Consider the following 18,299-nt stretch of genomic DNA (forward strand, 5'->3'; position numbering starts at 1 on the left):
ATTACATCTATAACACTTCCTTCCATTTAGTAGACTTGGGGTTTTATAAAACTACATATTTTTTAAGATTTTTGTATTTTCAATATATACTAATAGAACTAATAGAATGTATTTATCCTTCAGATTTGATGTTTTTTATTAAAAGAGATAGCACAGGTTTTTTTTTTTTAAGATTTTATTTATTTGAGAGAGAGGGAGTGCAAGTGGGGTGAGGAGCAGAGGCGGAGGGAGAGAGACTCTCAAGCCGACTCCACATGGAGAGCAGAGCCTAATGCGGGGCTCAATGCCAGGGCCCTGGATCACGACCTGAGCCGAAGTCATGAGTTGGACACTTAACTGACTGAGCCACCCAGCTGCCCCGAGATAGCACAAGTTTTAATTGATTCATATTCCAGTGTGAAAGCATATATCCTAGAGATTAACTACTGGAAGGAATTTTAAGGCTACTTGGCAGTACATTCTTTGAGTTCAATAAAAACAAAACAAAACAAAAAATAACCATATATAAAATGAGCATTTATTTTCCAATTATTTAGATTTCCATTTATCAGTCTGTACTTGCAGGAGAATTTAGTTAAATAAAGGATTCATTTCAGTCTTTTTCTTTCTACTGATTCTTTAAGGAAGCCATTATTGGTATAATCTGAGGTATCATAAAATTAATTTCTTGTCACCAAGTACCTCCCACACTCAGGTGTCAGAGTGCCTAAAATTCTGCCTCAAAGATCATCCTTCTGCGATCAGTAGGAAAAACCTTTCCCCGGGGCAAAGCCAGGAGGGGAGGACTCTTAGAAAAAGGAAGGTGACAGTTCTGATTTAGTTTATCTCTCAGACAGGCTCTCTCAGACAAATGAACCTTGGGAATACCCTTCAAAAGGGAAGAGTATCTGACTCAAGCCTAGATTTTCTCAAATTATTTTGTTTTGATGAGTTATTGACCATTTTTCTATTTAATTCCTTAACTACTTCTGGAGACTCCTGCTTCTGACCTTTCCTTTCTCATCTTCCAGCTTTGAGCAGTCTGGTTCTATTCATACGTATGCATCATTCTTAGGCACTGGGCAAGTCTCACCTTCCCTTTAAGTGTGCTTAATCTTGCACTGGGTCACCTGACTGTCCTTTCTAACTACTTAGCCTTTATATCATTTTAGACTGGTCTGTCTTTTAATGATATGAGTAAATATACATTTAAAATTCTTGACATCACAGTCTTGCCAACTGCTGTTCCCTTACTCTATTCATGTACTGTGGTCAGTTTTAATAAAGATTGTGGTCAGAAGCTATCTTTTAATAGAGACATTTCTACCAAGGTAAGTTCATTCTAGTGTTAATGGAGTTCAGATCAGTCCAGACTTGCAACAAAAGCAGATCCATCCTCGTTGGATCCATCCAACTCTGGAAGCTGTGCTATGTCCTTGGGCAAAGCAGAAGTTCTGCCAAGACTGACAATATTAAGTAATTCCTCTACTGGCATCCTCCTCCCAAATGCATTAAAACATTAAAGGACAATACATTAAGTGACTTGCACCTTAGTGTGAACCAATTTATCAGAATGCTTTTCTCCTGAAAGGAAAGGCTGAGGGTACATGTGATGAGGGTACAAGGGAAAGGGGAATGCTGAGAAGGAGTATGTACAGTCAGAGAAAGAGAGAAACACTAATATTGACTTCTCCAACCTAATTTCCACCAGAAAATTTTCTATTACTTACTGAATTTTAAAGACAAGGAAAAAAGTATGACAACAAAAGCACCAATAATCTTTACCACAAATCCAGATATGTATAAACATGTTGAGCCAAAGCCAGGTTCATTTTCTGTGCATATTCCATGAACACATTAGTTGGAAATGCACTCCTCAAGTTCATTCTCACAGTGATGTCCTGACCATCCTGTTAAACACAATCACAAAGCATTATTCAATTTTTAATAATAATCATAGTAATAGCTTATATATACAGTTTATATATACTCTTAACTACTTGTTATAATTGGACTTGATGTTTTATATAAGTTATCACAGTTTATCTTCATAATCATTCTATCAGGTAGCTATTATTACAATCTCTATTCAGTAGATGAGAAAATTAAACTTAGAGAATGAGATGATGTAGGCTTGTAAGCCCCTTGCAGGCCCGGGTCATTTGAGGACTGCACTGAGGTTAAGGACGGCCAGGCAGGCCTGGGCCAGGAGGAGAAAATGTTCTCTTCCCCTTATCTCATGTTGCAAGGCCTAAATGCCTGGATCAGCAGGAAGTGGCTCTTGCCTAGCTTAAAGTGTGTCTTTCTAATCAGAAGTGTTCTTTCTAAAGACAAAGAACATGTTGTCTCCAAAGGAAGGATGGCTAAGAGAATTCTTTATTCTGCAAGCATAAACAGGATGTATTTTGTTCTTATTGAATTTCGTGTATATTTCACTTCACGGATGTTGGCTTGATACTTTAAGTACACATTGTTATGTTTATCTGATCACTGCGAGTATATAGCTATGTGAGTAATAAACGGCAGGATGCAGTTGCAAGTGCTGCCTTTGCTCTGCATCCCCTGTGTCCTGGTGATTTCGTAGACCCTTACCCAGGGACCCCAACGCACTAGACGTTGACAATTGGCGCCCGAACAGGGACCCTGAAGGACGTTCAGGAAGGGTGAGTAACTTGATTAAGTACAGGGTTATGGGACAAGAAACTTCTACTCCTTATGTTCGAATGCTGAAGCATTCACTTGCTGTCTATGGTATTACTGTTGCTTCTAATGATATTGAGCTGTGCTTAAAGGTGGTTCGAGAATGGAATCCTTGGTTTCCAGAGGAGGGAACTTTAGATTTAGATAATTGGCGGCGAGTTCGACATAATGTCGAGAAGGCAATGAGACAGGGAGAAAAAATTCCCGTGCGGTTTTGGTCTATTTGGTCGATTATTTTTACAGTGCTTAAAGCGAAGGAGGATGACCGCACGGTCGAAGACTTCCATAAGGAGATGGCTCCTTCTATACAAGACCTCCCTTTAGATACGGATGAGAAAAGGGCGGTAGAGAAAGATACCTTTAAGCTTACACCATCCCGTGAGCCTAGCAAGTGTGGTAATGAAAAACCAAAACCGAAAGTAAAGTCGGATCCCGAGGTGGAGCGTGTGTGGAAGGTTTTTCAGCAGGTTATGGCTATGGCGGAAGAGTCTAAGAAACCCTCTAGGAAGCCCTCTGCTCCACCTTTGCCGTCTGTACCAGCTCTTTCTTCTAAAAATCCTTTCCTTTCTGCTGCTTTAGCTGAGCTTGATGCGCTAGAGGATAGCGATGATGAGGGTGGCGCAGCTAATTCTGTCTTTGCTTTTCCTGTTCTCAGGCCTCCCCCAATCCAGGGGGTGGCACAAGCACCATATTATGAAGGAATAGGTATAGAAGATATTGGTCGCTTGAAAAAGGCAGTGTCTTTATATGGACCTCAATCACATTATGTTAAGGAGCTAGTTAATGGTCTGGCTCGACATTATAACAATTTTTCTCCTGAGGACTGGAGGGTCCTCTGTCGGGCTCTTTTAAAGGAGCCTGAGTATCTGCAATGGCAGATGTGGTTTTCTGAACTTTGTGTGTATGTACATGTGGTAATAGATACATATTCTCAATTTATATGGGCCACAGCACAAAGTGGTGAAACTGCACAACATGTTATCACCCATCTCTTAGAAACTTTTGCTGTGATGGGTTTACCATCTATTATTAAAACAGATAATGGACCTGCATATAGCAGTAAAAAATTTCAAACTTTCTGTGAACAATATGGTATCATGCATAAAACAGGCATTGAATACAATCCTCAAGGGCAAGCCATTGTAGAACGTGCGCATAGTACTTTAAAGTTACAAATTAAAAAATTAAAAAGGAGGAAAAAGGATCATATCTTAGCATTCACTCAATCAAATGCACGTTCCATTTTGCAACAAGCTCTGTTCACATTAAATTTCTTGAATCTTCCGCAGGGAGATATCCTCTCCCGTGCAGAGAAACAGTTCATAGAGGGAGAGGTCGCTCCCCCTCCATTAAAGGAACATATATGGCTTAAACCGACTGCAGATGCAGAATGGCAACCGGGGCTATTGCTTTGCAGAGGGAAGGGTTATGCTTATGTCTCCACAGAGGATGGACGGACCTGTTCCTGGTCCCCGCGCGATGGATCCGGTCGAGGGCCAATTCAAACGGCACCGTATCCCACCAGGCGACGGATGGGGAATCCAGACCAAGATGAACTTCCATTACAGGCCATGGCACATCTGAATTTGGGAGGACGACGTCGCCGCCAGCAGACATTTGCTACTGCTTTGCCGACTTGGGGGCAAATTAAAAAGCTTAGTGGGGAGGGGCAAAAAATCCTGCAGCGAACGGGGAAGGCTTGTACGCCTGACAATTTATTCTTGGCTATGTGTGCCTTGCTTACTGTATCAGATGCCGCTACGTTGGCCAATTTACTTCTTAAGCAACTTGAGGGACTAGATCCAAAAGGTATTATTCAGAGTTTGGGGCATACTGCTGGAGGAATGGGACTTGTATTGTTGTTGATTGTTATCTTATGCTTTATGCTGTTGCATTTTTGCTATCTAAAGCCTTCCCAGAATTCTATGGCCATCCTTTGGAGGGCACTTTTATTAAAACAAAAGAAAAAAGAAGGAATTGAGATGATGTAGGCTTGTAAGTCCCTTGCAGGCCCGGGTCATTTGAGGACTGCACTGAGGTTAAGGACGGCCAGGCAGGCCTGGGCCAGGAGGAGAAAATGTTCTCTTCCCCTTATCTCATGTTGCAAGGCCTAAATGCCTGGATCAGCAGGAAGTGGCTCTTGCCTAGCTTAAAGTGTGTCTTTCTAATCAGAAGTGTTCTTTCTAAAGACAAAGAACATGTTGTCTCCAAAGGAAGGATGGCTAAGAGAATTCTTTATCCTGCAAGCATAAACAGGATATAAACAGGATATATTTTGTTCTTATGTATCTTACTTCATGGATGTTGGGTTGATACTTTAAGTACACATTGTTATGTTTATCTGATCACTGCGAGTATATAGCTATGTGAGTAATAAACGGCAGGATGCAGTTGCAAGTGCTGCCTTTGCTCTGCATCCCCTGTGTCCTGGTGATTTCGTAGACCCTTACCCAGGGACCCCAACGCACTAGACGTTGACAAGAGAAGATAAATAATTTGCCCTAAAATTACATAGTTATGTAAAAATGGAAGCAAGCATCTATAAAATAAAGTTTTGGCTCGTATCTCTGGAGCTGTTCTACATTACATATCCAAATATCTTTATTTTATCTTGGAATAAACATATAGAAGGCAATGGAATAAACACACTCTATACTTCCATTTATTTATTTATTTTTAAAGATTTTATTTATTTATTTGACAGAGAGAGAGCAAGCACAAACAGGGGAGCAGCAGAGGGAGAGGGAGAAGTAGGCTCTCTGCTGAGCAGGGAGCCTGACGTGGGGCTTGATCCTGGGACCCTGGGATCATAACCTGAGATGAAGGCAGAACCTTAATAGACTGAGCCACCCAGGTACCCCAATACTTCCATTTAGTATGAATCTTAAATCCAAAGGAAAGCAACTACTCTAGATTTCTAGATATTAAATGTTTTCTTATAATACTCGTAGCATTTTACAGTTAGTATTTCTTAAGCTGTGGTTCTATAGAATATAAATAATATGTCTATGTTCAGCTGACTATCAGCTATAAGAATTCTTTAAACATAATGATCTAATTTTCCATACTAACACACTGTGTGTGTTTGTCTTTTTTTTTTTGTCTTTTGTCTTTTGCCATTACTTTATCACCGACCTAGCAACCGACATTGCTAAACTACCCAAAAGATAATATCCAAACCATGGTTTACTAGGTACCCATTAAGAACATTTTTTAGGAACTATTGATTCTTTTTTATGAAAGATCTATTTATAATGATCTATAACTTAAATACACTATTCTACAGAGGGACAAAGGTTTTCAGAGGCAGCTGTTACTAGCTTTTAAAACTTTATTTTTCCGGGGCACCTGGGTGACTCAGTTGGTTAAAGTTGGTTAAGTGTCTGTCTCTGTTCAGGTCATGATCACAGGGTCCTAAGATCAGTCTGTGGTCATGTCAGACTCCCTGCTCGGCGGGGAGTTTGCTTCTCCCTCTCCCTCTGCCCCTATCACCCCAACTTCCGTTCATGTGCTCTTTGTCTCTCTTTCTCTCTCAAATAATAAAATAAAAATAAAAAAATAAACTTTATTTTTCTATGTATTATCAACAGCATTTAACCTGAATTCTGGCTATTGGGAGATGAGTTCTTATTCTTGTTCCTACTTAGCAACCTATTCTCACTGTTCTTCCCTGATAAATTATAAGAGAACAATTACATAAGTATTCTGGGGTGCTTAGAAATGATTTAATGCAATCTAGCATTGTAAGAAGAAAAACATGACACGAGTTTAAAAGATTTGGCAGAGTCCAGATCAAACTTAGAAGGAGCTGCCAAAAGACTAAATTTACCAAAACCACATCCAAGACTCTTTTCACTTTGTAATGCTTTCATATGCTAGGTTGATTCTGTAGGCATCTCTACTATGGAGGCTATAAAAGGTGATACAGAAAAAACATTTTTGCAGAGCTTATAAAAAGGCACTATGACCAGTCACTCACATGGTTGAATCCCACAACATACTGTTAAGCATAAAAGCATATTCCATAAAAATACTTACATTCTGATAACTATTCTTATAAAAGTCCAAATATATACAAACTTGGTAACATTGCTTAGAGATATACACATATATAATAAAGCTCTAAGGAACACTAAGGGAATGTTGAATATAAAGTTCAGAACAGTCATTGTGGGCTGGGGTAATATTAATGTGTTCAGTGAGGACTATAGAAGCTGGAATTATTGCTAATATTTTATTTCCTGAAGCAAATGGGAGGTACACAAATGTTTATTATATTATTTTATAAAATAAATGTTCCTTTATTGTATATTCTTTTGATGGAATAAAACAATTCACAATATAGTTTAAACAATTAAAAATGATGTAGTTTTCTTCTTGCTTCTAATACTATGAAGGACATTATAAAACTTTAAGCCATAAGATGGGAACTGTGAAAGAAAAAAATCATCATATTTAAAAAGACAAAGAAGACTTTGTTCAAGAGTATTCCAATAAGAAAGAGAAAGATTATTGAGACGGAGGAAAGAGATTGAATTTAACTGCACTGAACCAAAGACAGGTGGGAGAATTTTCAAAAGCTGGAGTGAGCTAATGGGAAAATACTGGAGGATATTGGGCTGGGGGGAGGTTGGTCAATGTTCTGAGGACATCTTTGTTCGATAGCTGTCACTTATTGACAGTAGGCTCCTAGCTTCCCACAGAGCCTGATGGGGGGTGGGATGGGGACCCTATCTCCTTCTGTAATTACATTTCAGAGGGATGACTCCCAGGTGCTTGAGAAAGACATTTCTGGGTTGTAAAATTGGCAAGAGCCTGAAAGAAGGTTTACATCTCAAAGGGGCAGAGAAAAAAGTTACAGTAACAAGTTTTCTAAAGTAAATGCTCTAAAGAAAGGGGGGTCAGGGGCCTGGAGTCATGAAGACTGCCTAAAGTGTAGTTAAGCTGAGAGGAACATTAAGGATGTCATGGTCGAAAACAACAAACCAGGATAGAAAATAAGTTAGTTAAGATTTAGCACAGGAAACAGAAACCACGCTAAGTATTTAAGCAAAAAGAGTCTTAAAAACAGAGAACCAGACATTTACAAAATTATTAGAAGGAAGGGCTGTAGGAGTAACTCCAAAAACCACAGATATGACTCTGGGAGATGCCACCTCCCCCATAATGAGGAAATTGAGAAACATAAAAGCCACCATTAGAATTATTCAACTTAAGAAGTCACTGCACTAATTGAGAGAAGCTGGATTACCAGGAAGCTGCCGGCACAGTCTCTCTGGCTGTCTCTTCCTACCCTGAGGCTAGTGATTAGACACTGGATTTTAATACAAAGTCAGAGACTCAGAAAATCTGAGGGCTGGGGTAATATTATTTGTATTTACCATACATTACATCATTAGTACACATTTAATACACATCACCACGGTTCTGCATTTTAATACAAAGTCAGAGACTCAGAAAATCTCACATGTCCATGACCTTACCCACCAGCTGAAATTGCTAAGACATCTAGAAATGACTTCCACTAGATCCTCTAGATTTCAGGTATGTTTATTATAGGTGGAACTCAATTTATATGCACAACATCAGCTTCAAGGGAAGTCTAGATATTGTAGTGTTTTGTTTTCTTGTCTCTGTAATTCAGAAACCACAGTAGACAGGAATGGATGCTGAGTGCCAATCATAGCCATTAAAATAGATAGATGAATGGTTAAAGAATATGTGGTATATTTATACAAGGGGATACAACTTATCCATAAAGAAGAATGAGGTCAAGGATGAACCTGTAACGGCACTCCAACCAGTCTTAAGAGTTAACTTAATTCAAGTTAACACACTCCTTACTTGCTGACCTAAGTCCCTTGATCTGTAACAGGACTAATTTACTTTCTTTGAGATTTGCAGACCACTGGGCTTGAGGAGTGAAGGACCAGAAACTTCCCAGGCCACAGGAGCCACCTTGGCTTTCTGATTAGCCTAGCTATGTTTTAGCAAAATGTTTTTTCTTTTTCTAGGTCACCCAGATGACTTTATTAACCCCCCTTTGCGTATTTGCAGACCTTGCCCTCCTTTGCAGAAAGAACAGAGTCCTCCTGCACATCATGAAATACAAACTGCACCCTCTTCGCTCAACTCTGGAGACTGAGATAATGTATGTAGCTGGCACCATCGAGTCTGCATGAAATCAAGAAATGTTGTGGACCACTGTACTCCCTTTGCTGATTAACTTCCCTAAACATCTTTTTTTTTTTTAGAACCACCAGAGAAGGATATTAAAACTTTTATTATGTTTTCCATCAGTTGAAAATGTGAAACAGATAAATAGAAAATATAAACAAGATCCTCTCTATCTTTTTTATTTTTTTATTTTATTATGTTATGTTAATCACCATACATTACATCATTAGTTTTTGATGTAGTGTTCCATGATTCATTGTTTGTGTATAACACCCAGTGCTCCATGCAGAATGTGCCCTCTTTAATACACATCACCAGGCTAACCCATCCTCCCACACCCCTCCCCTCTAGAACCCTCAGTTTGTTTCTCAGAGTCCATAGTCTCTCATGGTTTGTCGCTTCCCTAAACATCTTTAAAAGCCCTTGGTCCAGGCAGAAACCTTGGAGTTGGCTTTTGGACAAGAGTCTGCCTTCTCCCCAGGTTCCTGGCCTCCTGAATAAAGCTCAAGTTCCTTTCCAATCAAAAACCCCTCTCTTGAATAAAGGCCTTTCAAGGGATGGGCAGCTGAACTTGGGTTTGGTAACAGACCTATTAAGCTAAGTAAGATAAGTCAAAGGGAGAAAGACAAATACTGTATGATTTCCATTCATGTGGAATTAAACACAAAACAAAACAAATGAACAAGGGAAATAAGACAAAAACTCATAGAGAAAAGACTACTGGTGAAGACAGGAAAGGGGTTGGGGGTGGGCAGAATAGGTGAAGGGGGTCAAGTGTATGGTGATGGGTGGTAACTAGACTTGTGGTAGTGATCATTTTGTAGTGTACACAGATGTTGAATTATAAAGATGTATATCTGAAATATATAACAAAAAATGTTTTAACACAAAGATTGATAATAATTTGAGTGTTATCTTAAAAATCTGGGCTTTGGGTTATTAAGAGACAGTGAAAAACAATTTATAATCTTTTATTTTGCTGCTAGAAAAGATAAGATGTTTAATATATATTATATATATAATGAATACATATTTAACATATATAATATATATGCAAATATATACATACACACACACACACACATAATTGGATTAGATTTGGACTTTCTTCCAGGGAGCCAGTCTTTGAATTCAAAATTCTTATAGCTTCTTAATATGTATTAGGAAAGAAAAGGGTGGGGGGTAATGAAGGGAGGTAGAAACTAGCAATGTAAAAAATAATGAACAAAATTCGCTTTTATTTTTTACATTTTTGGAGGAGGTGATATATTCACAAGCACCAGAGTCTGGCTACTTGCTGTGAAAGCTGAGACGAGTCATAAGATCTTTCAAAGCCCTTGCAAAATGGAAATAACAATGTACATACTTCGTAAGTTTATGGAACTTGTGAGATTTGAATGAAATGATCTGTACAAATTACTAGCCATAGAATATAGTGAGTTTTTTTAGAAATGTTGGTTACTATTATTTGTTCCTGATGCCTTGCTGAACAAACTCTGTGAATGAGCTTATTTTCTAATTTTGTGAATGAAGAAACAGATACTTTGAAAAGTTAAGTAAAATTTACATGGGCTAATGGGCTCAGGCTGCCTCATACCAAAATAATATATCTTAACTATAGTTCTACATTTAGTGCTTTACAAATTTTAAGGTGATTTCCCCCCCCATAGTTTTATCAGGAAGCTGAGAATCAGAGGGTTTTTATAATAATGTTAAAGATCCCAAGTGACTAGGTCACAAAGCTGGGATTTGAACTTTATTCTTCCCAGATTCCAGATGTTCTTTGCTCATCACCTTGCTTCTCTGAGTACCACATGGTATTGTGCTGTCAGAGGAAAGTGTTTATGTATGTAAACAATGCTTTTTCACTAGTTTTGTGGGGGGGGGGTTGTAAAAAAAATAAATAAATCAGTAAGATGATGTCCTTGTAGTGGTGTGGGCAAGATGATGATAAGAAAGGGGAGCAGAATAAGGGAATATAAAACAGACAAATTAAAATTCAGTCAGTAAGGCTTTTTTTTTTTTTTTTTTAAAGGTTTAGAAGCAGAGAAGAAGAAAACATCCTTTGAATCCCAAGTACATTTGATGTCCATTGGCAATAACATAACCAGATATTCAGAAAATACTGTTTGGTGGTTAAAAATCAAGAAACCAGAAGTTTTCATTAGCAACCCAGAAAAATAATAAAATCTTTATGGTGTTAAACTCATAGTACTAATCTAACATTTCATACACAATAGGAATTAAATAAGTGCTTACAGAATAAATCATATCAAATGATGAGGGTATAAAATAAAAAAGAATTTAAATGTCAAATTATAATAAAAAAAGAATTAGACTAATTTTAAGTTGATAACAAAACGGTTTTTAATACTTACACAACTAGAAACACTGACCAGTTTTAAAACTACCATTCTCTGCCATAACATAGCAGTTATAATAGTTTGAGTTTATTGATGAAAATAAAAGTCATTATTTGAAAGATTTATATATTTTACTTTCATTTCCTTTTCCCTCTCAGCACCAAGTGATTTGCATCTAATCTGGGGAAATAAAGTAAAATTAAACCTAAGCCTACAATGCTTCTGTCTTTTTTTTTTTTTTAAAGACTTTATTTATTTATTTGAGAGATAGAATGAGAGAGAGAGAGCACATGAGAGGGGGGAGGGTCAGAGGGAGAAGCAGACTCCCTGCAGAGCAGGGAGCCTGATGCGGGACTCGATCCTGGGACTCAAGGATCATGACCTGAGCCGAAGGCAGTCGCTTAATCAACTGAGCCACCCAGGCGCCCACAATGATTCTGTCTTACTAGTTAATGTATTATCCAGTAATTGAATGATGTAAATTAAAATTATTTTTTCTTAGTCTAACTCTAGAATATGTAGAATTTATTTTTTACATCTAAATCTTCATGAAAATACGATAGCATATACTCTTTGCTTCATATTAATGATTATTTCATTTTGCATGTGTCTTGATTAAAAAGAAAGATCATTATGTATTGCCTCCGTTCTGATTACAAAAGTCATACCCCTGACTTAATAACTGTGAGCACTCATGGCCAACACTATCTATGTTTCTGTGTTTCCTTGCCCCAAGGATGATGCAGCATTTCTGTTTCAAAATGAATAATGCTATTTTAAGAGCAAAATGTGTATCCAAAGTTTATATCATCACCTATATAAACACTATTACATCCCTCCTGAGTATAAAAAGTGTGTGGGCCCGGTGACTGCCCCAGGGACTGAGAACAACTCTGGGTGAAGCATTCACATTTCCAATAGATAGATTGTTCTCTTCACTTTCAATTTGCTTTTAATGGAATAACTGTGGTTTCACTTACTGAGTGTTAAACATTTTTATATGACACTATAAATGTGACTATTGAGGCTAAAACAAAAGTAAGCGTGTTTTACTTCATAAAATAATCTGGATGCTTGTATTAATAATTTCATGGAAATGAGTTTACCAGCCATTGAACTCACTACATAGGCAGAGGATGAGCTCTGTGATCAGGACTGTCCTGAATGCTGTTCAGCTTGTAACCTGCACAATGATCTCATGCAGAGAGGATGAGTGTGTTCTGAGATCGACTTTGTACAGCATTGCACCTAGTTAGCTTGGAGGAAAGTGCTTAACAATCTAATTTATCTGCTTATAGAGAGGGGAGGGGCTTGTGCTAACTATGGTCCTGTCTGTGATTACACAATATTGGCCAGCATTATAAATGGATTGTACTTTTCAATATGTGCTGAAGACGCTGTGAGGATCCATTAGAAGTCAATTATTATACGGTTTCACTTATTTGTGGAACATAAGGAATAGCATGGAGCACATTAGGAGAAGGAAGGGAAAAATGAAGGGGCGGGAATCAGAGGGGGAGATGAACCATGAGAGACTATGGACTCCGGGAAACAAACTGAGGGTTTTAGAGGGGAGGGGGTGAGGGGATGGGTTAGCCCGGTGACGAGTATTAAGGAGGGCACGTTCTGCATGGAGCACTGAGTGTTATACACAAACAATGAATCATGGAACACTACATCAAAAACTAATGATGTACTGTATGGTGACTAACATAACATAATAATAATAATAAAAAGAATACAACCTCTGGGATGGGATTTGGTGGCACAAAACTAAATAACATTTAGAGTGTCTTCTAACCTACTTATATCAAATTTAAATTTCAGTTGCATTTTATAGATATATCTAGTGAGCAAACTGGCATTTAATTTTTCAAACTGTGTTCTGTTCAGAATATTGCAAGTGTCTTACATCTCTATTTGGTCTATCAAGCAGAGAAGATGGATAGAAAAAAGGATAAATTACAAACTCAGGTACAGTGGAAGAGCCATCCAAGATTACCACTATGGTGGAAGATCTGTTACATGAAGACATGAGAATTCTGATAATTGGCAACATGATGTGAACTTAAGACTTCCAACTGATTAAAACAGAATACAGCAATAGCTTATAGTGCTTAACTATTTAAAGACAGAAGTAAACAGTGAAGGTAGGTTTCTATCAGGTACTGTAAAAGGTAAGGTGATGGCATGATTTAGATCAGAGCCTGGGAATTATCAACATTATTTAAGGCTGGTTTCCTCCATGGATAAAAGAGGAGTGGATTTGTTTAAACCAAATGAATCAGCCTTTGTGCCTTATTATGACATTTGGGAAAATGCAAGTTGTTTTGAATTACATAGAAAAGTGGTAAGTTCTCAGTTTTGCTTATCAAGCTTTTTAGGAGATAATCAGACGAGATGTGAGTGAGCAACCTTCCTGAAGAAATCTCATAGTGGTTAGGATTGCTAACATCTAAGCTGCAAAACACTGATGGATCTTACTGGTAAAGGTCCTTTTCTTTTAAAATGGTTGTCAATTTTATTTATTTTTTATTCTAGTTAGAACATTTAATATCTATCCTTTTAGCAAAATGTTACATGTATAATACGGTACTATAAACCATAGGCACAATGTTGTACACTAGATCTCTAGAACTTACTCATCTAGCATGACTGAAACTTTATGGGAAGTTGTTATTCAGTGAAGGTCCTTCTTTGGGGAGCATAAGAAATGAGTGTGTAACACCAGGCCAGACTTACTGGCTCTGAATCTCAGCTTTGAACCTAATGTGCTATGGGAGATTACCCAAAGAATCTGGACTCCATTTCCTCATTGGAAAAGGGGATAATAATAGTACATTCTTCACAAGGATGTTATAAAAGCTAAACGAGTCAATATACATAAGACAGCATGGTGTCCATGTGCTAGTATTGTTACTGTAATTATAATTTCCTAAACATATGTAGGCTGAAGTCCCCCCACATTTGGCCTTTAGAATCTGAAATTTAGAACACAATGAAGAGCTCAACAGTGGGTAGATTTTCAAGGACAAAAATGGTAAAAAAAATAATTAGGATTATGTCAAAATCAATTTATGTTGAGGGTGAGGAAAAGGGTAGCATGAGCACATTTTGGAGGATGGCGGTTACACGACTGGCTGTGGTGGCAGTTACGCAACTTCATGCATTTGTCATAACTAAAGAACTACCTGCTGGAGAGTAAATTTTACTGTACAAATTAAAAAAAAAACCCAGATAACTATGTTAATAGGGAAAATGAGAAAGGGATGAAGGGTAATCTTCAAGAGCACGATTATTCCTTAAATAACTTTTGGGGGAGGATATGTTGCTATAAGAGCCTTGGCTGGAAAGAGCCCTTGGGAGCCAGGAAAGGGTCTGGGTGGGTGTCTACAGCATTTTCTAAGAATTTGTTTGGTTTGTTGCTTACTTGGATTTTGCTCTTGTGACTAGACTGCGAGGAATCTCAGGCTTAAGTCAAAATTACCAGCAAGTTCTGATTAACATCTAGCAATAAGCATTTGAGGTCTTCCACTTTCCACTATGGACTGATGAGTAGCATTCAGAATGGGGCTTCATTTGAATGCTGCACCTGCTTCAGAATGGCTCCATGCTTCCAAATGAATCTAAAGTAAGTTAAATCTTAACATGGAGCATCAAAACCAACCTAGCAATGGTAAGATATATTTATTACTGGAAAAATAAATCTAGCAATTATATATATTCATATGGCAAAAATGATTTATATACATGCTTTGTTCCTTCGTTGTCTTTGTAGGGTTATATTCGTTGCATATGGTAGTATTATAGCATTTTAAATGTTCAGACCTCAATAAAGATATTTTTGCTTAAAAGAGGCAAAACTTCTAAAATGGTATTCATTTTTTTTATATCAGAGAATTGCAATGTCTATTCTACTTCCTTTATCTGCAAGAGTTACAGTTTTATGTAGAGGTGGCTATTTCAACATTCAGGTAGAAATGTTCTCCTATGTTCTATCTGACCAAACAAAACCTAGTATCAGTATGGGGTATTCCAAAACAGAGGAGTGCACTGAGTGACTGTTGAACTTGTCAACAACCTGTCAATGATACTGAGTTGATAAGTATTCACTAGTTTGTATAACTTCACCTATACAATAGAAGTCCTAATACCCACATGGCTGCCTGGTTGTTATTCCCTCAGGGGACACAAATTACCAGAAACCCAAAACCCTGGGGTATCCACAAGCTGTCTCAAATCTTCTGTGGAGTCTGTAAATAGAATTCTTTTCTGGTGACCAAAAATATACCCCACATATATTCCTGAGAGATTATTATTTCTCAAGGAAATTCAGGCATTCACTATCTCTTTTGGGTAGATGTACCTGAATGTTGAGGATAAGATGAGTGACAGAAGACACAGGAAGAAAACAACAAATCTGCAAAGTTAGAAAGCTAGAAGAAAGAGAGGGAAAAATAAGCACGGACACAAATTGTTTATATCAATGCATACTTTTCAAAAGAATTATTTATTTATTTAGTTGACAAAGAGAGAGCATAAGCAGGGGGGTGGCAGGCGGAGGGAGGAGAAGCAGGCTCCTCGCTGAGCAGAGAGCCCGACAGGGGGTTTGATCCTAGGACCCTGGGATCATGACCTGAGCCAAAGGCAGACACTTAACTGACTGAATCACCCAGACGCCCCAATATATCAATGTATACTTAAAGAGAATATGACCAAAGGCAGAAATGGCCAAAATACCAATTATTAGTGAAAAATTATTCCCTGAATAAATTCAGTTTACTCATCTTGTCCATCTCTGTACTGACCATTGTTGGAGATAATAATAATGTCAATATTAATAAGAGTTAACATTTACAAAGGACTTGCTGTGTGCCAGGCACAACGGACATAAAGATCAGGATTATGAAGTTTACATAAATGTAGAAAATACCTGTAGTGAGATATACTCTAAGCACTAGGATTTCTTGCCGATAGCCTAAGTCATACGATACCTTTCGAGTATCACAGAACATCCATTTCATATTTTTAAAGTATGCTCATTGCTTAAAACTTAGTTGATAACCAACAACATTATTGGTGGAGTCTATTGTCAAATTTGTATTATACACACTTACACATACATGAACATATATTTTGTAAATGTATAAAGTATGCGTGATTATAATTTTTTCAATAATTACCTTGTTGACACTTGCAAATATATCCATTGATGTGATCTTCACACTTTGCACCGTTTAGACATAGTGATGAAGAACATTCATTTATATTTTTACAAAATTGCCCAGAAAATCCAGGAAGACATCTAAGAAACAAAAGTAAAAAAAAAAAAAAAAAAAAAAAGTATATATAATATGCGTAAGTCTATATTATGGAGTTTGTATTTGTTAAATTTGAATAACATTAAGCACATGAAGTAGTTGTCCGTTAAGGTTTGATTTATGAGAGCTAATTTAGTTGATATTCACTAGTATTTTCAATGAAATTAAGGCCCACTGACAAAAAGCAACCACAACCACAAAGAGGGAAAACAAAAAAGGCTCACGTATCATAGAGGTCAGTCATTTTAGATTTTATTCTTTCCATTTTATTAAAATATATGTAGCTTGATACATATGTATTATTAAAGTATCTATGCCTGTATAATAGAGAACATTGACTAAAGTTGATTATAAGATAGTAAACTTTTAAAATAGTGAAAAGCTTGATAATTTTATAAAATGTTTCACAAATATTTAAGTTTTTATTTATATTCCAGTTAGTAAACATACAGTGTAATATTAGTTTCAGGTGTAGAATTTAGTGACTCATCACTTCCATACAACACCCAGTGCTCATTGCAAGTGCTCTCCTCAATCCCCATCACTTATTTAAACCATCAGTTTGTTCTCTGTAGTTAAGAGTCTGTTTCTTAGTTTGCCCCTCTCTTTCCCCCCATGATCGTTTCTTAAATTCCACATATGAATGAAATCATCTGGTATTTACCTTTCTCTGACTGCCTTATTTCACTTAGCATGATACTCTCTAGCTCCATCCCTCTTGTTGCGAATGGCAAGATTTCATTCTTTTTTGTGGTTGAGTAATATTCCATTGTGTACACACACATAGACACATACACAGTGTGTCTATGTGTGTGTATACACATCTTCTTTATCCACACAAGTATTTAATTATAAGATGATTCCTTAGTGACCCCTCTTACCCTAAAACCTGAGCACATTTAAATTTATAAAATAAGTTAATTTTAAATTTAGCATATTATTGAAACCAATATAGAAGACAGTACAACATTTAAAATATTGGTTCTGCTTATTTTTGGCTTGATAGTAATATTACCTCTCACCTTGTAATTCCCTCATTCAAATGTGTTTTCAGACATCCAGCAACATGCAGCTGGACCTTGCCTTGAGGTGATATTGAACTGTGGTCCCAAAACACTATATCCAAGTCCTAATACTTGGTACCTGTGAATGTGACCTTATTTGTAGAAAAGGTCTTTGCAGATGTAACTAAGTTAAGGATCTTGAGAAGAGATCACCTTAAATTAACTGGTTGGGCCCTAAATTAAAAGACAAGTCTCCTTATAAAAAGAGGAGACACACAGGGGAGAAGGGGTGAAGGTTGGTGTCATGCAGCCCCAAGACAAGGAACACCTGGAGCTTCTAGAAACCAAAAGAGAAAAGATAGGATTCTCCCCTAGCACCTATAAAGAGAGTGTGCCCTTCCTGACACCTTGATTTTAGATTTCTGTTCTCCACAACTGTGACCAAATAAATTTCTGTTGTTTTAAGCCACCAAGCTTGTAGTAATCTGTTATGCCATCCCTAGGAAACAAAGACAGGGAATGACATTGGTGCATCTGATGTGTTTCCTCTCCGTATGTTCTTTTAGGGCTAATACAAACCACTTAGATGTCAGTTGTTAAACCATGGTCTAAGAACTGATGGAGAATCTACAAACACTGCTTAAAGTGCAACGTTCAGGAGAGAGAGTTACATATTTACCGAGTTACCTGCGACATGACAGATCCTTTCTGAATGTTAAAGCATATAAAGAAAAGTAAAACTTTGTGCCTGCCTT

General features: G+C 37.3%; 1 protein-coding gene across 2 annotated transcripts; it reads left to right on the forward strand.

The window, feature by feature from the left end:
- The first annotated feature begins 2,104 nt into the window (after positions 1-2,104).
- LOC123837838 (uncharacterized) lies at positions 2,105-11,399 on the forward strand. Of its 2 annotated transcripts, XR_010413665.1 has the most exons (5): positions 2,105-2,642; positions 7,077-7,240; positions 8,737-8,830; positions 10,115-10,225; positions 10,892-11,399. XR_010413665.1 is itself a non-coding variant. In XM_064597741.1 (4 exons), the coding sequence occupies exon 1, from the start codon at positions 2,670-2,672 to the stop codon at positions 4,668-4,670; it is 2,001 nt and encodes a 666-aa protein (XP_064453811.1). In that variant the 5' UTR covers positions 2,105-2,669; the 3' UTR covers positions 4,671-7,240; positions 8,737-8,830; positions 10,115-10,225; positions 10,892-11,399. The 2 variants fall into 2 exon arrangements, 1 of the variants encoding a protein (XP_064453811.1); XM_064597741.1 differs by having other exon boundaries at positions 2,105-7,240.
- The last annotated feature ends 6,900 nt before the right edge of the window (positions 11,400-18,299 follow it).

The sequence above is a fragment of the Mirounga angustirostris genome, unplaced genomic scaffold, assembly GCF_029215605.1.
Source record: "Mirounga angustirostris isolate CCGP_5_RB_7025 unplaced genomic scaffold, mMirAng1.0.hap1 SCAF_8, whole genome shotgun sequence".
Taxonomy (NCBI): Eukaryota; Metazoa; Chordata; class Mammalia; order Carnivora; family Phocidae; genus Mirounga; species Mirounga angustirostris.